Source organism: Onychostoma macrolepis, chromosome 21, assembly GCF_012432095.1.
Source record: "Onychostoma macrolepis isolate SWU-2019 chromosome 21, ASM1243209v1, whole genome shotgun sequence".
NCBI classification, from domain to species: domain Eukaryota; kingdom Metazoa; phylum Chordata; class Actinopteri; order Cypriniformes; family Cyprinidae; genus Onychostoma; species Onychostoma macrolepis.
This window is the reverse complement of record NC_081175.1, coordinates 27349546-27367247: the sequence shown is the minus strand read 5'-3', so window position 1 is coordinate 27367247 and position 17702 is coordinate 27349546. Positions and strand designations below refer to the sequence as shown.

The 17702-nt window shown below is 34.5% G+C and overlaps 1 protein-coding gene across 2 annotated transcripts in view; it reads right to left on the bottom strand.

The window, feature by feature from the left end:
* Positions 1–5622: 5622 nt before the first annotated feature.
* Positions 5623–17702, bottom strand: part of dym (dymeclin) — a 95463-nt gene continuing 83383 nt past the window's right edge. The window contains exon 17 of one of the 2 annotated variants that reach the window (XM_058757672.1): positions 5623–8770. In XM_058757672.1, the coding sequence (XP_058613655.1) occupies positions 8621–8770 (150 nt within the window). In that variant the 3' untranslated portion in view covers positions 5623–8620. The remainder of the gene's footprint in view (positions 8771–17702) is intronic. The other variant, XM_058757673.1, reaches the window with a different exon arrangement.

Genomic DNA, 17702 nt, shown 5'->3' with positions numbered 1-17702 from the left:
CAGATGGAATTAGAGTGTGTTTGTGCTGCTTGTGCTATGAAGTCTCATTTAAGGAAACACACACACACACACACACACACACACACACACACACACACACACACAGGCGCGCAGGTAAGTTCACATAAAGAATGAACCACACACGCAAACTCAACAAATGTTTATGATGCAATCATGACATGTTTAGATGGAAACACATTTCTTGTAAATAAATTGTGAAATTTGAATACAAATATACTGACTTAACATTTTTAATATACGTGATATATGTTTGGAACAAAATAGTAAATAAATAATTTATGAATTATTTTTGTAAATTGTTTTTATTTTATTACATTATTTGTAAAATTATTTCAATAATAATTTTAAATGGTGAACTCATTATTTACTATTACTACTGTATATTTTATTATAATTAATCATTTATCAACAATTATTATTATATATTCTAATAAAACATTGTATTATTTAATATTAATTATATAATATATTATCTAAATATATTAAAATTATTTATTTTAATATAAATACTTTATTAACATTAATATCTCTTGTTATACACAATATGTAGATTGTTTTTATAATGTATGTGATATTTAGAAAATAGTTTAACTGTTTAAATAGTAACAATAATAATTATTATTATATTGGCAGTGTTTGTAAATGGGTGAACATGTTCCTGTCTGTATATAAGAACACAGGAACTGCTGCCGCCTATTGGTGAGAAATATTTTACATTGTCAAAGTACACGCACGCACACGCACACGCACGCACGCACGCGTGGCTGAAAGAGTCAGTAACGGTAATGAAAATCATTTTTCTGAGGATGTGCAGGGTTTTGGTGCATCAGATGAGTCACAGTTCTCTCACAGAGTGACGCCTCAGTCTCACAAACAGCTCGCCTGTCTGCTGTTCCTCTCAAACTCTGAACCGTTTCGCGGGGTTTTTAGGGAATGAAGGGGTCGCGACCTCAGATCAACGGCGCGCGCCGCATGACAGACGGGCTGCGTGCGCGCTCACAATGACTGTCGCTGCGTGCCTCCTTTCACGATGACGTCACGACGGGAACGCGAACCTGCCACCGTTCCGAATAATGAATGAATTAATGAAATAAGTGAAAAACAGCTTCCGACTTCACGATCACATCATTCCATAATAGACAGAAAGAAAGACAGACACACACACACACACACACACACACACACACAGAGAGAGAGAGCATCACTACAAGGGCACCACAGAAGATGATGATGATTGTTCGTGACTTGCCCAAGAAGCTCATGAAGATCTGCTGCTGTCTCACATTCACGACTGTCTATCCATCCATCTTTAATAAATAACATTTTAATTAATTTTGTTTTTATTATTCAAATATTTTATATGCTTTCTAATTAGTTTTTTATTTATATTTTGATTTATTAATAATTTTCTCATTATTTTAACTTATATTATTTTAGTAATTTATTATCCTAAATTAATAATAAAAAAAGTTCTAAATTATTACCGAATACTTTCAGTCCTTGATTTACTGTTATTTAAATAAATATTTAAATTATTTATTTCCTTAATTTATCATGGATTATTTTATCTATGCATGTATGCTTTTATTTATTTTATACATTTATTTAATGTAGTTGAACAAAAGCCCTGTGTCAGGTATTTTTTAGTTTTGGCAACACTGACTGACCTGTGAGTGAATGACATTCATGACTTCAGGCACAAAACAGCTGTTTATTTATCAAACATGGACTCACCTGATAGATCAGCAAGAAACTGCATGAAGCTCAGATGTAGATGATGATATGATGGAGAACAGCTCAGCTCAAACTCTGCCTGCGTCACTAATAAATGACCAGATCTCACAGACGTCACTCCACTGGAGAAACCAGAAGCAGCTTCATGTGGTTCATGGCCTCATATACTAATCAGTCTTTCTGAGAAGTAAAAACACCTATAAATGTTCTACATATACAGCATTTTTCAGTAGAGCCAGAATGTGTTCACATTGTGTCAAGTGTATTTAACTGGATTTGTCTGGCTGATGTGAATTTCAGAGAATTCCTGTGTCACACTGAAGCAGATCAATTGACTGCTAGAAACCCAAACAACAGACCACAGGAAGCTGACCCTATTGACGAGGTCAAAGGTCATGCTGTGAGAGCGGAACGAAAGCAGAATAGAGATTGCAGAGTATAAACAAACTGTCTATCTATCTGTCTGTCTGTCTATCTGTCTGTCTGTCTGTCTGTCTGTCTGTCTGTCTGTCTGTCTGTCTATCTATGTCTGTCTTTATTTTTTTAGCAATAGTGATTTTTATTTTTTTGTGATAATTCTGAGCTACTTTCATTTTTTAGTAAGTTTTAATTTTTATTTTTCAGTGATATTTATGAGCATTTTTAACAATAGTTCTGATTTTTTATTTATATATATTTTTTGATTGTTCTGAGCGATTTTTTTTTTTTTGCAACAGTTCTGAGTGATTTGTATATTTTTGAAGCGATCGTTCTGAGCAATTTTTTTAATGATAGTTCTGAGCAATTTTTATGTCTTTAGCAATAGTTCTGAGCGATTTTTATTTTTTTAGCAATAGTTCTTGTGCGATTTTATTTTTAGTGATAGTTCAGGGTGATTTTTATTCGGTTCGATTTCTATAACGATTGTTTTTGATCTATCTATCTATCTATCTATCTATCTATCTATCTATCTATCTATCAGAATATGTATGTAAATAGGTATGAAAAGTAATAATGACAATCACAAAATTACTAAACTAAATTAAATTGGCTAAGTTTGAAATCTAAATTAAATCTTCATTCAAAAGAGTATAAATCAATTTTATAAAATGTTAAATAGCACTGGCAGCTCTGGCTTAGAGCGACTACTCAAACAGCCTCCTAACAGACGTCGTTGTTCAGCGCTATCAGTGTAAAAGCCTGTAGCTGTAAATGGCAGCATGTTAAAGATGGGCCTCTCCTCACAATCACTGCAGCACTTTCATGCGTTCAGTCTCTCAGAATTTATGTAATTACCTCATATAATCACCCTGCTGTACAGAAGAACACAAGCTACATGAAACTACGGCTAATGGAGCCGCTATAAGGGCCGACGCGGCCCCTATACCGACAGAAGAGAGATTTAGAGAGCTAGAAGAGGACGTTTATTCAACCTGAAAGCCAAACTGATGGAACGAAAGCAGAAGAATCACGTCACTGAGAGATTTGATGGACAGACATGCAGAAGGAAACACAACAGCAGGGAAGTGCGTGCGGCCGGTGGCGTCTCGTCTAGTGTTCGGCACAAAGCGGCTCCCTGAAAGAATCAAACGGGACAGGAGCCCCAGATGGGACACCATATGCCCCGCTCTGCCTGCATCTCTCAATGGATGCCACTGTAAAAGCTGGAACTGCTTTATGACCATCAGATGAACTCTAGACCTCACTTCACCAGTCTGATATGACTTTCAGTTGCTCTGAAAACTTTGGACAGTCCACTCACTTGAATGCTTCCAACTCAGAGAGCTCAGAGATCCGCTACTGAAGAAAAAACAAAAGATAAACCAGAGATCACACTGCATCTGGAACAGCTGTTATATTTGGTCAACAGCTATTGCTATGCGGTTACGAAGGTGTTCTGAGCAGTAATGTTGTGTGGTTGCTAAAGTGTTCCAGGCAGTTTTTAGAAAGTTATGCGGTTGCTAACATGTTCAAATGTTTTTTTTTTTTTTTTTAAATCAAGTTGTTTATTTTATTTTATTTTATTTTATTTTATTTTATATTAATAGTTCTGAGTGATTATGTTTTAGCGATAATTCTGAGTGATTTTTTAGCAATAATTCTGAGCGATTTTTTTAGTGATAGGTAAGAGCAGTTTTATTTTTTAGTGATAGTTCTTAGAGATTTTAATGTTTTTTTAGCAATAGATTTGAGCAATTTTTTTTTTTTGGTGTTAATTCTGAGCGATTTTGAATTTTTAGTGATAATTCTGAGCGATAATACTGAGCTTTTTTTTTTTTTGCGATAATTAGGAACTTTTTTTTTTTTTTAGCAATAGTTCAGAGTGGTTTAATTTTTCAGTGATAGTTCTGAGTGATTTTTGTAGTGTTGCTCTGTGGTTTCTTGCTGTCCATAATTAAAATCCTTAAGTCTGTGTGATATTCTGCTCTTTAGATATCAGTCAATCTACCTTTAACAGCATTTCTAATGCCAAAATGCCAACAGCATGGCAGTCGTCATGGTGATGCCCCAGTCCAGGAGGAGTGGGTGGGATCCGGAGAATGACCCAGACATGTGACCTGCTGTCTGCTGGGAAATACCCAGACTGAGTGACATTTATACACCGATGTGAGTAATGCATTACAAAACACATTAAAAAATAAAATATAAAATGAATGATATCAAAAACTTATATTTAATTTATTTATGAGGCAGCAGACTGGTCTTGTTATCAATACCAAACTATTTTAAAACATTTTTGTTAATTGAAATTAATATAAAAAAAATGTAAAATATACATTTTAGACTGAAACTAAATAATAATGGAAAAAATGTTGCCTTGGAATCTAACTGAAATCAGTTCAATTACTAAAATTAGTAACTGAAATGAATTCTAAAAATCAACATTTAAAAATATTTTTAAAAGGACAAAAAAGACAAAACATCACATTAAAAAAGAATAAAAATAAACTAAAATTAAAATGAAAACAAAACCAAAAATATAAAAAACCTATTTCAAAATATTAATGAAAACTATCACAGTAAATAAATAACACTAAAATAACAGTGGACAAAAATATGTACATTACAGAACCTGTGAAAATAAAACATGTTCATTCAATTCAGCTCTGATCTCCGCTTGTAACCAACAAACAAATCAATTTAAAACAAGAGAACAACAGAACTCATCATCATGCATATTATTTAATCAATATATAATGGACCTTGAAAGTTTTTCAGCACTCGCTTAACCTTGAGTTAAGGCCACTTTCAAAGCAGTAATTTACTCATTCTCAATGATAATATTGTTTACATGGAATACCAAAGAGACATAATGAAGAATCTTTGAACACCACACATTCGGGCCGCTGTCTGCTGGAAATACAATACCCACAGTCCCACAGTGCATTCATTCACCTGAACGACAGAGCCGGGAATAGAGAAGGTGACCTCACAGGTAAGAAGAAAGACACTGCGGCAAAACCTTCACCATCTGCTGCTCGCGCTGAAAGACAAACACACACACACACACACACCTCCAAATACAGGCTTCAGCTCAAGGCTGAACCTTCTGCATTATATGATAACCGGGGTTTGTTAAAGCTGACTAAAACCAAAACCATAAAAAAACACTTCTGTTGCTTGAAATAAAATAAACACTAACTGGAAAAAAATTGACTTATTTTATTTAAACTAGTTGCCACTAGAAAATAAATATAAAATAATTAAAATAAAAATGAATAAAAATTATTTCATTTCAATTTCTTTTATTTTTCCTTTTCTTTTTTTAAAATTAATAACTCATAAAAATGACAAAACAACAAAAGAATCACTTTAACCAAAATTAAAATGAAAGCAGAAAAAAAAAAATACATATCTAAAAACACTTTCATTACTTGAAATAAAATAAACATTCATTGCAATAAAATAAAATATACTTATTTGATAAACTAAAACAAAAACAAACAAAAAACACTAAACTAAGACAAACTAAAATAAAAATGGAAAAAGACATTTAAAAAAAATCAGTAACAAATAAAAATGACAAAAATAAAAAGCAACTAAAAATTAAAATTCTAATACTAAAATAACAGTGGTGAAAACATAACAGTAATGAATAGAAAATGAGAAATAAAATAAATAACATGACAAAAACTAATAATTGCAATAAACAGAACTAGGTGTTTACGCGGTTGCCGTTAGTGGAGTTCAGATCTTGAACATAATACAGGTATAACGTGGTGAAACGTGAAGCTGTGGCTGTTTGAATGGAGCGTCTCTGATGGAAACTTTCTGTCTGTGAGCTGTAATTACAGTAAACGCCGGCTTCCTGTGCATTCCTGCAGAAGAACGCACAAACGCCGTCAGCTTTTATCTCCTAAACAACTCATTTTAACAGCAACAGCTCTCATTTGTTGAGTGTCACTTCAAATCAGACCAACAAATCCAAACACAAACACACACTTTTTAACTTGTGATGACTTTTGCCGATGTTGCGTCGAGTTTGTACTGATGCGTGCGGAAGAAGCATCACAAAAGGTTTCAGTTACTGACGCCGTTGTAGAAACGCTTCATTTCACAGGCGTATTTGACTCCCATGATTCATTTATTCTGTAATGGAAAGCGCTCAGTCACTGTCCTCTTTTTTCAGCAGAACTGGTTCAGCACATTCATTTTCTCCAAAGAAAATATTCTTCAATGAACAGTTACAGGCCTTCAAGCAATTACAAGATTTGATATGCACTTTAAAGAACCACAAGAAAGGCCAAAATTATAGCAGGAGTTTTGCTGTTATTTTATTGGTGATATTTCACACTCTAGAATCAGTCAGAACTAATGCAAACAAAACTCATAAACCAGTTTTATTAGTTCTGTCAGTGAAACCAAAGAAACATGTGAAAACACTCACCAATTCATTTCCAACAACTTAAACTTGCAAATGTCATTTTCTTGCGATTTTTAAATAGTTGTTCTCATTACTTTTTACATAAATCTGCAAGAATGAATCCAAAACAAGAGGGAAAAAAATAAACAGATGCTATGCAAAATACAGGGAAACTAATTATACTTTCTAAACATTAAATATGAAATTCAATTTAAATACAAAAAAAAAAAAAAAAAAAAAAAGTTCCTATAGGGACCTGCAAAGAAAACTAAACTCATTAAGAAAGAAGAAAAGCGTAAAGATGGTCTGTTTATGCTGTAAGTTTGTGCCGCAGTGTAACAGGGATGTAATAAGACCTAAACAAATCAGTAACGGGGGAATATTTACCCTACGCTTTGTTAATTATATTCGCAGGACAGGAAAGATGTTCCATCTCTGTACCTAAAAACGAAATCTGAGGGAATAAACAGCAATGCAACGAACGCAGTGTATATTTCTCTATACAACAATGTACATGCAATTATCAGAATCTAATTTACATAAATCATACACTAAACTGAATTTACATGGGAAATTTGCTTATTTAATTACACAAGTATCTAAATATGTATTATTCTTCTTCTTATGCTTAGAAAACCGCTTAAATGCAAGATATTTTTCCAAGTGGCAAAGATGAATGGCAAACGCCAGGAAAGAAATTGTCTGATATATATATAAAAAATGTTTTGGTTTTTCTTTGTGCAGACGCTCAGGTGTAGATTATATAGGGGGCAGTATATGGGTACAATGAACTAAATATAATGACAATAAATAAATTAATTTAAAACAGCAAAGCATCCTATAAAACAAGCCAAAAATGGTCACATATCATTTATTTGTAACTTATATATATAGAGTGATATGTGATAAAGCTGTGCATAATAATCAGCTCATTAAAGAAATGGTACACACAAAATAAAAATGTGCTCACCCTCAGGCCATCCAAGATGTAGAAGAGTTTGTTTCTTCATCAGATTTGGAGAAATGTAGCATTCCTCCAAACAGTCCAAACAGCTGATAAAAAAAAAAAAAAAATCACAATAATCCACACCACTCCAGTCCATCAGTTAACATCTTGAGAAGACGAAAGCTGCGTGTTTTTTTAAGAAACTAAACCATCTTTAAGACATTTTTAACTTTAAATCATCGCTTTTGGCCAAAATATGAGTCCATAATCCATAATAATGTTTCCTCCAGTGAAAAAGTCCATCTCCTGTTGTCTTTCACATCAAAATCCACTCACAGATTTGTTTAGAGCTGTTTTTGCTTGTAAACGGTGCTTGATCAGTGCATATTTCTCTCCTGATTCAGTCTTTTTGACTAGAGAAAGCAATATTATGGATAGAGGACTCATATTTTAGTCGGAAGCAACGGTTTGAAGTTAAGAATGTCTTGATGGATTTGTTTCTTAGAAAAACGCAGCTTTTGGCTTCAAAAGATGTTAACTGATGGACTGGACTGGTGTGGATTATTGTGATGTTTTTATCAGCTGTTTGGACTCTCATTCTGACGGCACCCATTCACTGCAGAGCATCCATTGGTAAGCGAGTGATGCAATGCTACATTTCTGAAGAAACAAACACGTCTACATCTAGAATGACCAGAGGTTGACCACATTTTCAGCAAACATTCATTTTTGGGTGAACTATTCCTTTAAGAATCATTTCTAATGGGGTCAAAGTATGATTTATGTTCACCGTCAGTTAGGAAATCTTTTGGTTTGACTAATTTTCCCCACATGTGACCCACAAACAGAAACAAGCAAACAAACGAATGATTATCACAAATCAACCGAAGTGTTTTAGCTACATCAGACCTGTGACTGAAACCCCAAATTGTACCAATCCCAGAATTCAGTGCAGCCAGCGACCTGCAGCCCTTTGAACGGTGCGATGAGGACGGAAGCTCCGAGGTTGGATACGCGATGCGTGAGCTGTGTGTAGGCACTTACACAGACAGACACCTGAAGAGTCGGGCGGCCCGTCAGGGCGAGTCCATGCTGAACAGCTCGATGCCCTGAGAGTTCCAGTACAGACCCACTCCAGAGTTAAAGACCAGAGACCAGACGTACGGGATGAAGAAATCCTCCGGCTGCTCCTCCTCCACATACTTAAACTTCAGCTCTGGAAACTTCTGCAGGAGAAACACACGTCTATAAACTCCTGCTGAAATGTTCAAATCAAGAAATGCATCCCTACACAAACAACAACAAACTGGCCAGCAGGTTGACCTTTTTATTGTGTTTAGTCAGTGAAAAACCAACATACAAGATATAATATTTGTTCAGATTCATGCAATGAATGGCCCTCAGGAATAAAGAAAAAAAGTCCAACGAAGCATTCACATCAGTGTTATTTTGGTATTATTTATATACTAGTATATGATTTTTGTTTTTATTATTGAATAAAGCTTTATTTTTATATTTTCCTTTTTCATTTTAAATTACATTTTTAGCAGTTTTTTATATTTTGATTTATCTTTACATTCATTTCAGTTTAAGTTTATTTTAATACATTAACTTTAAATTTAAGTTTATATTTTTCCATCTCATATTTATACTTTATTATATTATGTTTATTTGAAATAAAATTTTGGTTTTGGTAAACTGATTTTTATTTTTATATTTTTCAGTTTTAAATTTTTAGTAGTTTTTTTTAATATTTCGAATTCAACTATTTATATTTCAGTTTTAGTTATTTTAGTACATTACCTTAAGCTTTTTTTGTTTTTACTTTAATTTTTTTTAAGTTTCAGTTTTTCCATCATATTTATATTTCATCTTTAGAATATTACATTTTTTAAAAGATTTTTCAGAAGTTTAATTTTTAGTTAACACTGATTCAAATGAAGAGCACAGTAAGAAAGTGACATAATATACTAGTAAAGTATTTATTCTTATGCCATGGTCTGTAGGTAGTTCCAGGTCAGTTTAATCACGTTCTATATTAATGCGCTTCCTATAAACATTGGTAACCATAGTAACATACCGTTACAGTTGAATAGTAATACAGACGAAAATAACCGTCATTTTTATCGTTCCGGTCAAATATTGCAGCACAAATATTATTAACATCTTTAATATGTGAATGCTGGGAAATGACCATGGCATAAACGGGATAATCAACGGCTAGCTGTGCATTAAACGATTTGAATGCACTCCGCTGCGCGTCGGGTGGTTCTTCACCTCCACGTCGTGCATTCAAATCGTTTAATGCACAGCTAGCCGTTGATTATCCCTTACTTATTTTGAATTAGCTTTTATTTCTATATTTTCTTTAATTTTATTAATCTTAATAAAAATGTGAATTAAATTTTTATATTTTAGATTTAGTTTTTAATATTTCTATTTAGCTTTATTTTTATTTTACTTAGTTTTATAAATTTTAGTACTTCAACCGAAGCTTATTTTATTTTAGCTTAAGTTTTTAGGATTAATTTTTCATCTAACATATTTTAGTACTTTTTTAGGTTGAATTTTCTCATCTCATTTGTATTTCATTTGACTTCATCTTTAAATGAACAAAAATGCTTTTTAATAGTTAACTCTAACAACACTGACTAACATAAACCGTGACAAGAATAACACTAAAAATACACAATGCATTTTTTTCTTTTTTGTCTGACATAAATTTCTCACCATCTTGGATCCGATTTATGTTGTGATCAGTTTTGATGTAAATGTTCACTGCATTCATGCATCGTTTTTAAATCAAAATGAAGCATCAATAAACTTTAACGCTGAATTACTTCACCCTGAAGATCATAAAATGAGACTGATGAAATATGGCCCTAAAGACACAAAGATCAGCTCTGAGATAAGAGTTAAAAAAGTCAACATCCAGCGTCATTCTCTTACGTAAAACGACTCATTCTGATGAAAGATTATAGATTAAAGATAAATATTTATACTTTAGAATAACACGCACCAATGCAGTGTTCACCATCAAGTCTATTTTCATTTCCTGTGGTTATATTTTGATTGTCACATCAGTGAAGTCTAAAGGTCCGAGTTTCGTTTTTCTTTTATATGTAAAAGAGGCACTGAGTGCAAATGAGGAGCGTAAATAAGCATTGATAATGAGCGCTGAACACAGATACGGCATGTGTGTTATCTGATTTCAGGTGAAGCGCTTGCAGTTTTGACGCAGGTGTAATTCCATCCACCTGTGAGGTAAATACACTTGAGTTTGATTGATTATATGACACACGGGAACACCTCAGACGCTGCTTTTCATGTTTAAATACAACCCTCTTAACCTCTGGTAAAGCGATACGTGGCGCTAGTATCTGAGACGCTAGCGGTCGTCTCCTGTGTGCTAATCAGGTGAGGAGGAGACGGAGACGCAGGGTTTGAGTTCCTCTCGCTGACAGCACAACACTGAGCGTCTACGTTTACACCGGCCTCGCTATTGGATGCATTTTACCATTCACTCATTTTCCTTTTCATAATTCTCAGCCTTGAGCCAAACAAACAAGCTACGAGATGAATCACAACATTAAAACATTCAAATGCAAAGCAACAGTGCATTTGAAAAACAGAAGAAAAAAAAATTGACTCAATTGAATCAGTTTGGGTTTTTATGTCATTTTAACATCTAAATAAATAAATAAATAAACAACAAAAATGCCATATTAACTAACAGGTAAGTTAGAAACACTGTTAGCCTGCGACAGTGATTTCTCTAATATCACTTCAAGATTGATGCTATAAAAAGTATTTTTATGCTATTAAACTAGCTTGAGGCTTTAACTGAAACATATCATCATTCCACATCTCAGATCATGGTAGTTTTCAATTTACATGACAATTTCAGCAAATTTCCCTCAAATTCACATAAAATCTAAAATATTATTGCATTGCCCTAATGAAAATCTAATAGATCACGCACACACACCTAATGTAAAAAAAAAATAAAATAAAAATTCACTAATTTACTAAATAAATTTAAAAGGGGAATTTGCTAAATTGTCATGAAAGCAATAAATAAATAATTTAATGAAAGTAATCAATAAAATAATGACAATAATATAAAATTAAATCTGGAAAATGTATAAAATAAAATCAAAATCATTGTAACTCAAGAAAATGTCTTTCAAATCACAATCGAATCAGATGCTGGTGAATAAAAATCAAGTCCCGCCCCATAATTTCACTATTGAGATTTTGAAGGTTACACCTACAATCCTTCTGCTCTGTTCAGCTCTTGGTGTAGTTTTGACTTGCTAACTATGGCCACTGTTTCTGCTGCTCGGTATCAATGACTGCTGACCCGTCTCTAAACAAACACAACAACTGATTCCTGCTCACAGGAAGCTCTCAAACGTATAGGATGACTTTTAGGAAGAGCACTTTCTGAAACAGGAAGCTGTCTGTCTGTGGCTGCGGGTAACGCCGTTCACTCTTGGCTTTATTTGCAGTACCACAGAAATCCTCCTTCCGTTCTTTTCAGAGGCCACGGAGGAAAAGAAGTCCAGAAGACATGAAGGAACTCCTTTCACTGGAACTTTACCGTTCCCCTGGAGCGATTCTGCAAACAAATGCTGTCATTTCCCATCAGTGTAAAAAAAGAGGCGGCTGGTGAAACGTGGCTTTTCAACGGCTGCTGCCATGAGCAGCTCTCTGGAAGTCCTTCGTTGCCACAGAAATTTGAGAATTTGTGGCAGAGAAAGCTTTGTAAAGGTTTACGTTTGTGGAGAAAAAACAAAACAAAATGCAAACTTGACAGCACATGCAAACGTGATTTCCTCGTGGATTTACATGAATGAATATGTACTTTGAGACTCAAATACAAGGCACTGGCATTGCAAATGAATTTGAATAGGATTAAATTGCAAAGTGATTTATCACAGCTGATAATCAATTCAGAAACGGACACTGTGCAAATTGATGCCACGGAAAAGGACTGTATTCATCTGATTTCTGCATCAAAATCAATTTCCAGTATAAATCTGCAACGTGACATCCTAAAATAATACAGAAATTTTCTCTTTGATACGTGAATTCAGGTGGCATCATAAAGCATGATATCTAATGCAATCATTCTGAAGCATTTCAATCATGATGATATCATATACTAATATATATAAATAGATATTTACAAATAAATGTACAAAATACATATATTTATCTTTTTTATTAGTGTTAGTTTCATGACGCACATTTCACTACAAATTCTCATTGAATTATTTTGAATTTATTTGTAAATGTGTGATTCAGATTGACGCGCCGCGCACAGCCTGGAGAAGATGAGATCTCTGCTTTTTCGCAATGCAAGGGTGAATAAATAATTGGTGTTTGAATAGTACAGCGTTTTCTTTACTCAAACACTATGTCAGTAAAGGATAATGTTTTTGTGTGTTTGAAGAGTGGAGAAGAATTAGTTATTTGCTGTCTATATACGTTTTAAATATCCTGTGCATTATGTGCATAAGCGCTTAATTTGAGATTTTGGCCAAGTGTATTAAACAACAAGAAAAAACTAAGCGCCCATATAGCTACAATCAAAGTTATATAACCTGTAAAAGTTGATGAAAGCATAATGCACTTGCTGCTTCAGATAACAGTTACAGCCGTTCTAATGACAGACAAAACACTCCATCTCCGTCATTCTCTGGTCAAAAACATTGTTAACTCCATTTGAGCTTGATTTTCATATAATGTTAAGTTAGGGTTAGGGTAACCCTAACTTAACCCCCCAAAAAAGTCTATATATTTGGCAGATGTAAAGCATACATGTGTATGTTTTTTGTGTTAATCCATTTTTATTTTATTTTATTATTATTATAACAGCTCAGGGATGTTCAAGGAGCAACATGTTTGTGCACTTTCTAAAGATTTTAGTTCTGTTTTTGAATAAAGGGTAGGAAATGAATGCTTTTCTTCTTTTTTTAAATCCGATTCATCGATTAATCGAAAAAATAATCGACAGATTAATCGATTATTAAAATAATCGTTAGTTGTAGCCCTAAATACAACAATATAATTGCCATTTATAAAATAAAATTTCAGTAATAAACAGATTTAAATAGATATTTAATCTAATATATTTATAAATATAATTACTATAAATATAATATTCTAAATATATAAATATATTCTTTTAGTACGTATAATTATATATTATAATCCTTTACTTTAATAGATAGATAGATAGAGTCAAATAAATATTTGAAATATAATTACATATAAATTGTGGATATTTAGTGCCAGCCAAGAGCTGTCTGATATCTGGCACTACCACAAACAATAGCATGTGTGTCTCCTATTTGCATGTGCTGCCAAGTGCACAATTATTCTTCAATCATTCTTCACGACCTGCACTACAGCCACAACGTGCATGCAATTCAAAAGATTTCACAAGCAAATTAGGACACTTTAAACCAGAGTCTTAGCTGGGAATAAATGAGAAATCCATGAGCACACCTGCACAATCTGCTTTATTTTCATAATCTGATTTCAGATCTACTGCCCGTCCACGTCACAAAGAAAAACAAAGGTCGCTTTCCAACAGCTTCATGCTCTCTGCTCCTCTCTGGCAGAATGAGCCACTGAAAACACACAAAATCCACAGCATTCATGCATTACATGGAAATCAAACCCATCACGTTGGCATTAATGCCATGCAAATGCCACACAACATATTCATGTGTATTGTCTAATGGTGGTTTTCTAATCAGAATAAGCTATAACGTGCATTTCGAATGATCTTTAACACCCTGCAAACCTTCTAATATTCCTAAGTGAAGAAAGAAGCCTGGTTGTGGTGTACGTGTTCGTATTCAATCAGACAGTTGCAGGTTTTTGAACAGTAGCTACAGGAATAGAGAGCCAACACAAACAGCCCAAACCCAATCCAGCTCAACCAAACGCTTACAATATCCTACATAAAATATGCAGGAAGCGGCTGGCGACGGGCCGCCGCGGCCAAAACCAACAGCTGCGAGGTGACGGGTCTATCAACAGCGATCCGACCCAACCCTGATCAACCCGATCCGAGCCGGAGCTCAGGTGAGTCGCGGGCCAATCGACAGCAGGTAAGCTGCCCATCGGCGTTAATAATGCATCGGCATCCTATCATATTCCCCAGCGCTCTCATTGTGCGAGACAGAGGCCGCATTGAAGCGCTTTCATATCTGACTCCACAGAAAGGGCTCAGAAGTTGGCTGGACTCGCTGACTCCGGGTCTGCTGGCTCGGCTACACTGCAGCTCTATTCACGGCCTCTCAAAGTCTGTCTGTTCCTTTCAGACGCCATGCGTGCGCACGGACCCGGCCTGTCACACGTGGGAGCACATGAAGCGACTCGCGTGATGAGGGACTCGAGGTCAAAAGGTCAATGGCTTTCAGGATGGCTGATGGCAGAACACAAGGGACGTTTAGTTCATTCTTTATTGTCTTCAAAACTCTACGGGTCAATGTGTCAAGAACACGTCAAGAGCTTGTCTTGGTCATATTTGTCCATAAAATCGAAAGAAAGAAAGAAAGAAAGAAAGAATGAATGAATATATAGTGGCAGTGTTATTATTTTAATGCGAAAGTAATTATTAAAAGTATTAATACATTGTGGTAGCATTTTTATACTAAGATAAATTTACTACAGCAAACTCCATAAATTGTACTGTGGGGGAAAAAAATTAAATAAATCACAAATGTATAAATAAATTCTAAAACATGTAAAATGTGATTGAATATTTTATTGAATATTTAATTTATTTTATTATTGTGTGTGTGTAATATATATATATATATATATATATATATATATATACACACACACACACACACTAATTTTATAAGTTATATATACACAATTGAACATTATATATAAATATTATATATTAAAATTAAAATAAATAATTTTAAAATTTTAAATTTTAAAATTTAATTTTTAAAATATTTAAAATTAAAATAAATTTAATTGCAACTTGTAGCAACAAAACATCTTCAAAATCACAATCCTATCAAAATAAAGTCCCATTTACATTGTTTTCTGCTTATTTCCACTCATTTCTCTCTCTATTACGGCACACTACAGAATTTAAACGTGTTTGATAACCTTCAGAAAAATAAAACCTCCGTTATCATGAAGTGACTCAAAACATTAAAGAGGAAATAAAGCGGTGCTAGGATTGATGTCAGAGTACACATGAGCACCACTGAGGGCAGATGTAAACCCAGAGCTATTTAAACTCTCAGATGTTCTCTGAACTGAAGTCTTGCGTCAAACTGTTCTCTTCTCGGTTCTCAAACACACACACACACACACACACACACACACAGACATGCCCCCCCTGCGGGGCCCCAGTGTTTCCTGGGAAGAGAAGGGCCAGACAGTGCCCGGGCAGAATTGGCTCATGGTTGGCTGCGCTCCAAGGTCGCCAGTCGGCTTGGCCCTGGTTTGCGGCAGTCGGAGCCTCAGAGCAGAGACGCTTCACTAACACACACACACACACACACACAATGAAAACGGACACTGATGATTTTACGTAAGAATGCAAACACACATATATTAAACACACAGAATCATTCTGTTTGAGCTGTGAGAATGAGAGAGGGTTACTCACTCGTGTCTGATTCGAGACATGTACTGATGAGAATTTCTGCAAAAGTGGACATTACACATCCATAATGGAGTCAAAATTTTGCTCCAGAGGCAAGTTGTTAGATTTGGATGAAAGTTTTTTCTTTAAAAAAACATGAAATGATAAAATTTGCAAATAAAAATAAAACTAACTAAATAAAAGACCAGAATTATTTACACTACTGTTCAAAAGTTTGGGGTCAATAAGATTTTTTGTTGTTGTTTAAACTAAGAAATGAATACTTATATTCATCAAGGAAGCATTAAATTGATCAAAAGTGGCAGAAAATAAATTTATAATGTTATAAAATATTTTTATTTAAAATAAATGCTGTTCTTTTGAACTTTCCATTTACCAAATATCCTGAAAAATAAAATGCATCACAAATTCCAGAAAATACGAAGCAGCACAATTTTTTTCAACATTGATAATAATCAGAAATGTTTCTTCAGAATGATTTCTAAAGGATCATGTGACACTGAAGACTGGGTAATGATGCTGAAAATTCAGCAGAAATAAATTACATTTTAAAATATATTCATATAGAGAAAAGATATTTTAAAATGTAAAAATATTTAAGATTTTGCAAAAATATTTTAGATCAAATAAATGCAGCCTTGGTGAGCAGAAAAGACCTTTATTAAAAAACAAAATCTAACCGACCGCAAACATTTATTATGAAATTAAACCAATTTTAGGTTGACTTAAATCAAAATGACCCTAGAAGCACAAACTGAGAATGTCAAAATAAATGTGGCTTTTAAATGCATTAAGGAAGCATCGAAAAAACCTCATTGAGAAAGCAGTCTCTTTCATGGCAAGTTAAGTGTCATATCTGAGCGAGTATTTCAAAATGCATCCAAAAGTCTTATGAAAGCATGTCTGAGTGTGTGTTACGCTGATGTGGCCCTCCCTCACAGGAGCCACGGTGTCTCTGTCTTATCACCATGCAACACACACACACCAGAGCACTGGCCAAACAACAAATTCCACCGCCTCTGTCACTCCGTCCACGTCACACATGGCTGTCGCTGCTCCTATTCAACAATGAAGAGGGAGAGAGAAAGAAAACGGCAGAGACAGAAAGAGGTAGAGCTCTGCGCAGACAGGCAGTCTGGCCCTTCACGCTTCCTTTGTGTGTGTGTGTGTGTCTGTGTGTGTGCGCGTGTGTGTGTGAGAGTGTTTGCGGTGGAATAAGGGCCGTCTGTACCAGGGCCGAGGGTACGGAACATCCCTCAAGCACACAGTTGCTCTCTTGGGACTCTGATTCTGATAAGTGTTGCCCACTGCATGCTTAAATGTGTGTGTGTGTGTGTGTGTGTATGAGCACGAGTCTGGATGTCTAGACAAGAATTTTTCAATCCCAGTCCTGGGGACGCCCAGGACACAAACACAACACACACAGATAAATTGAAAACGTACGGATAGAAATGCACACACACACCAATAAACCACTACAGAAAACCTAGCAGAAATTAGAGATG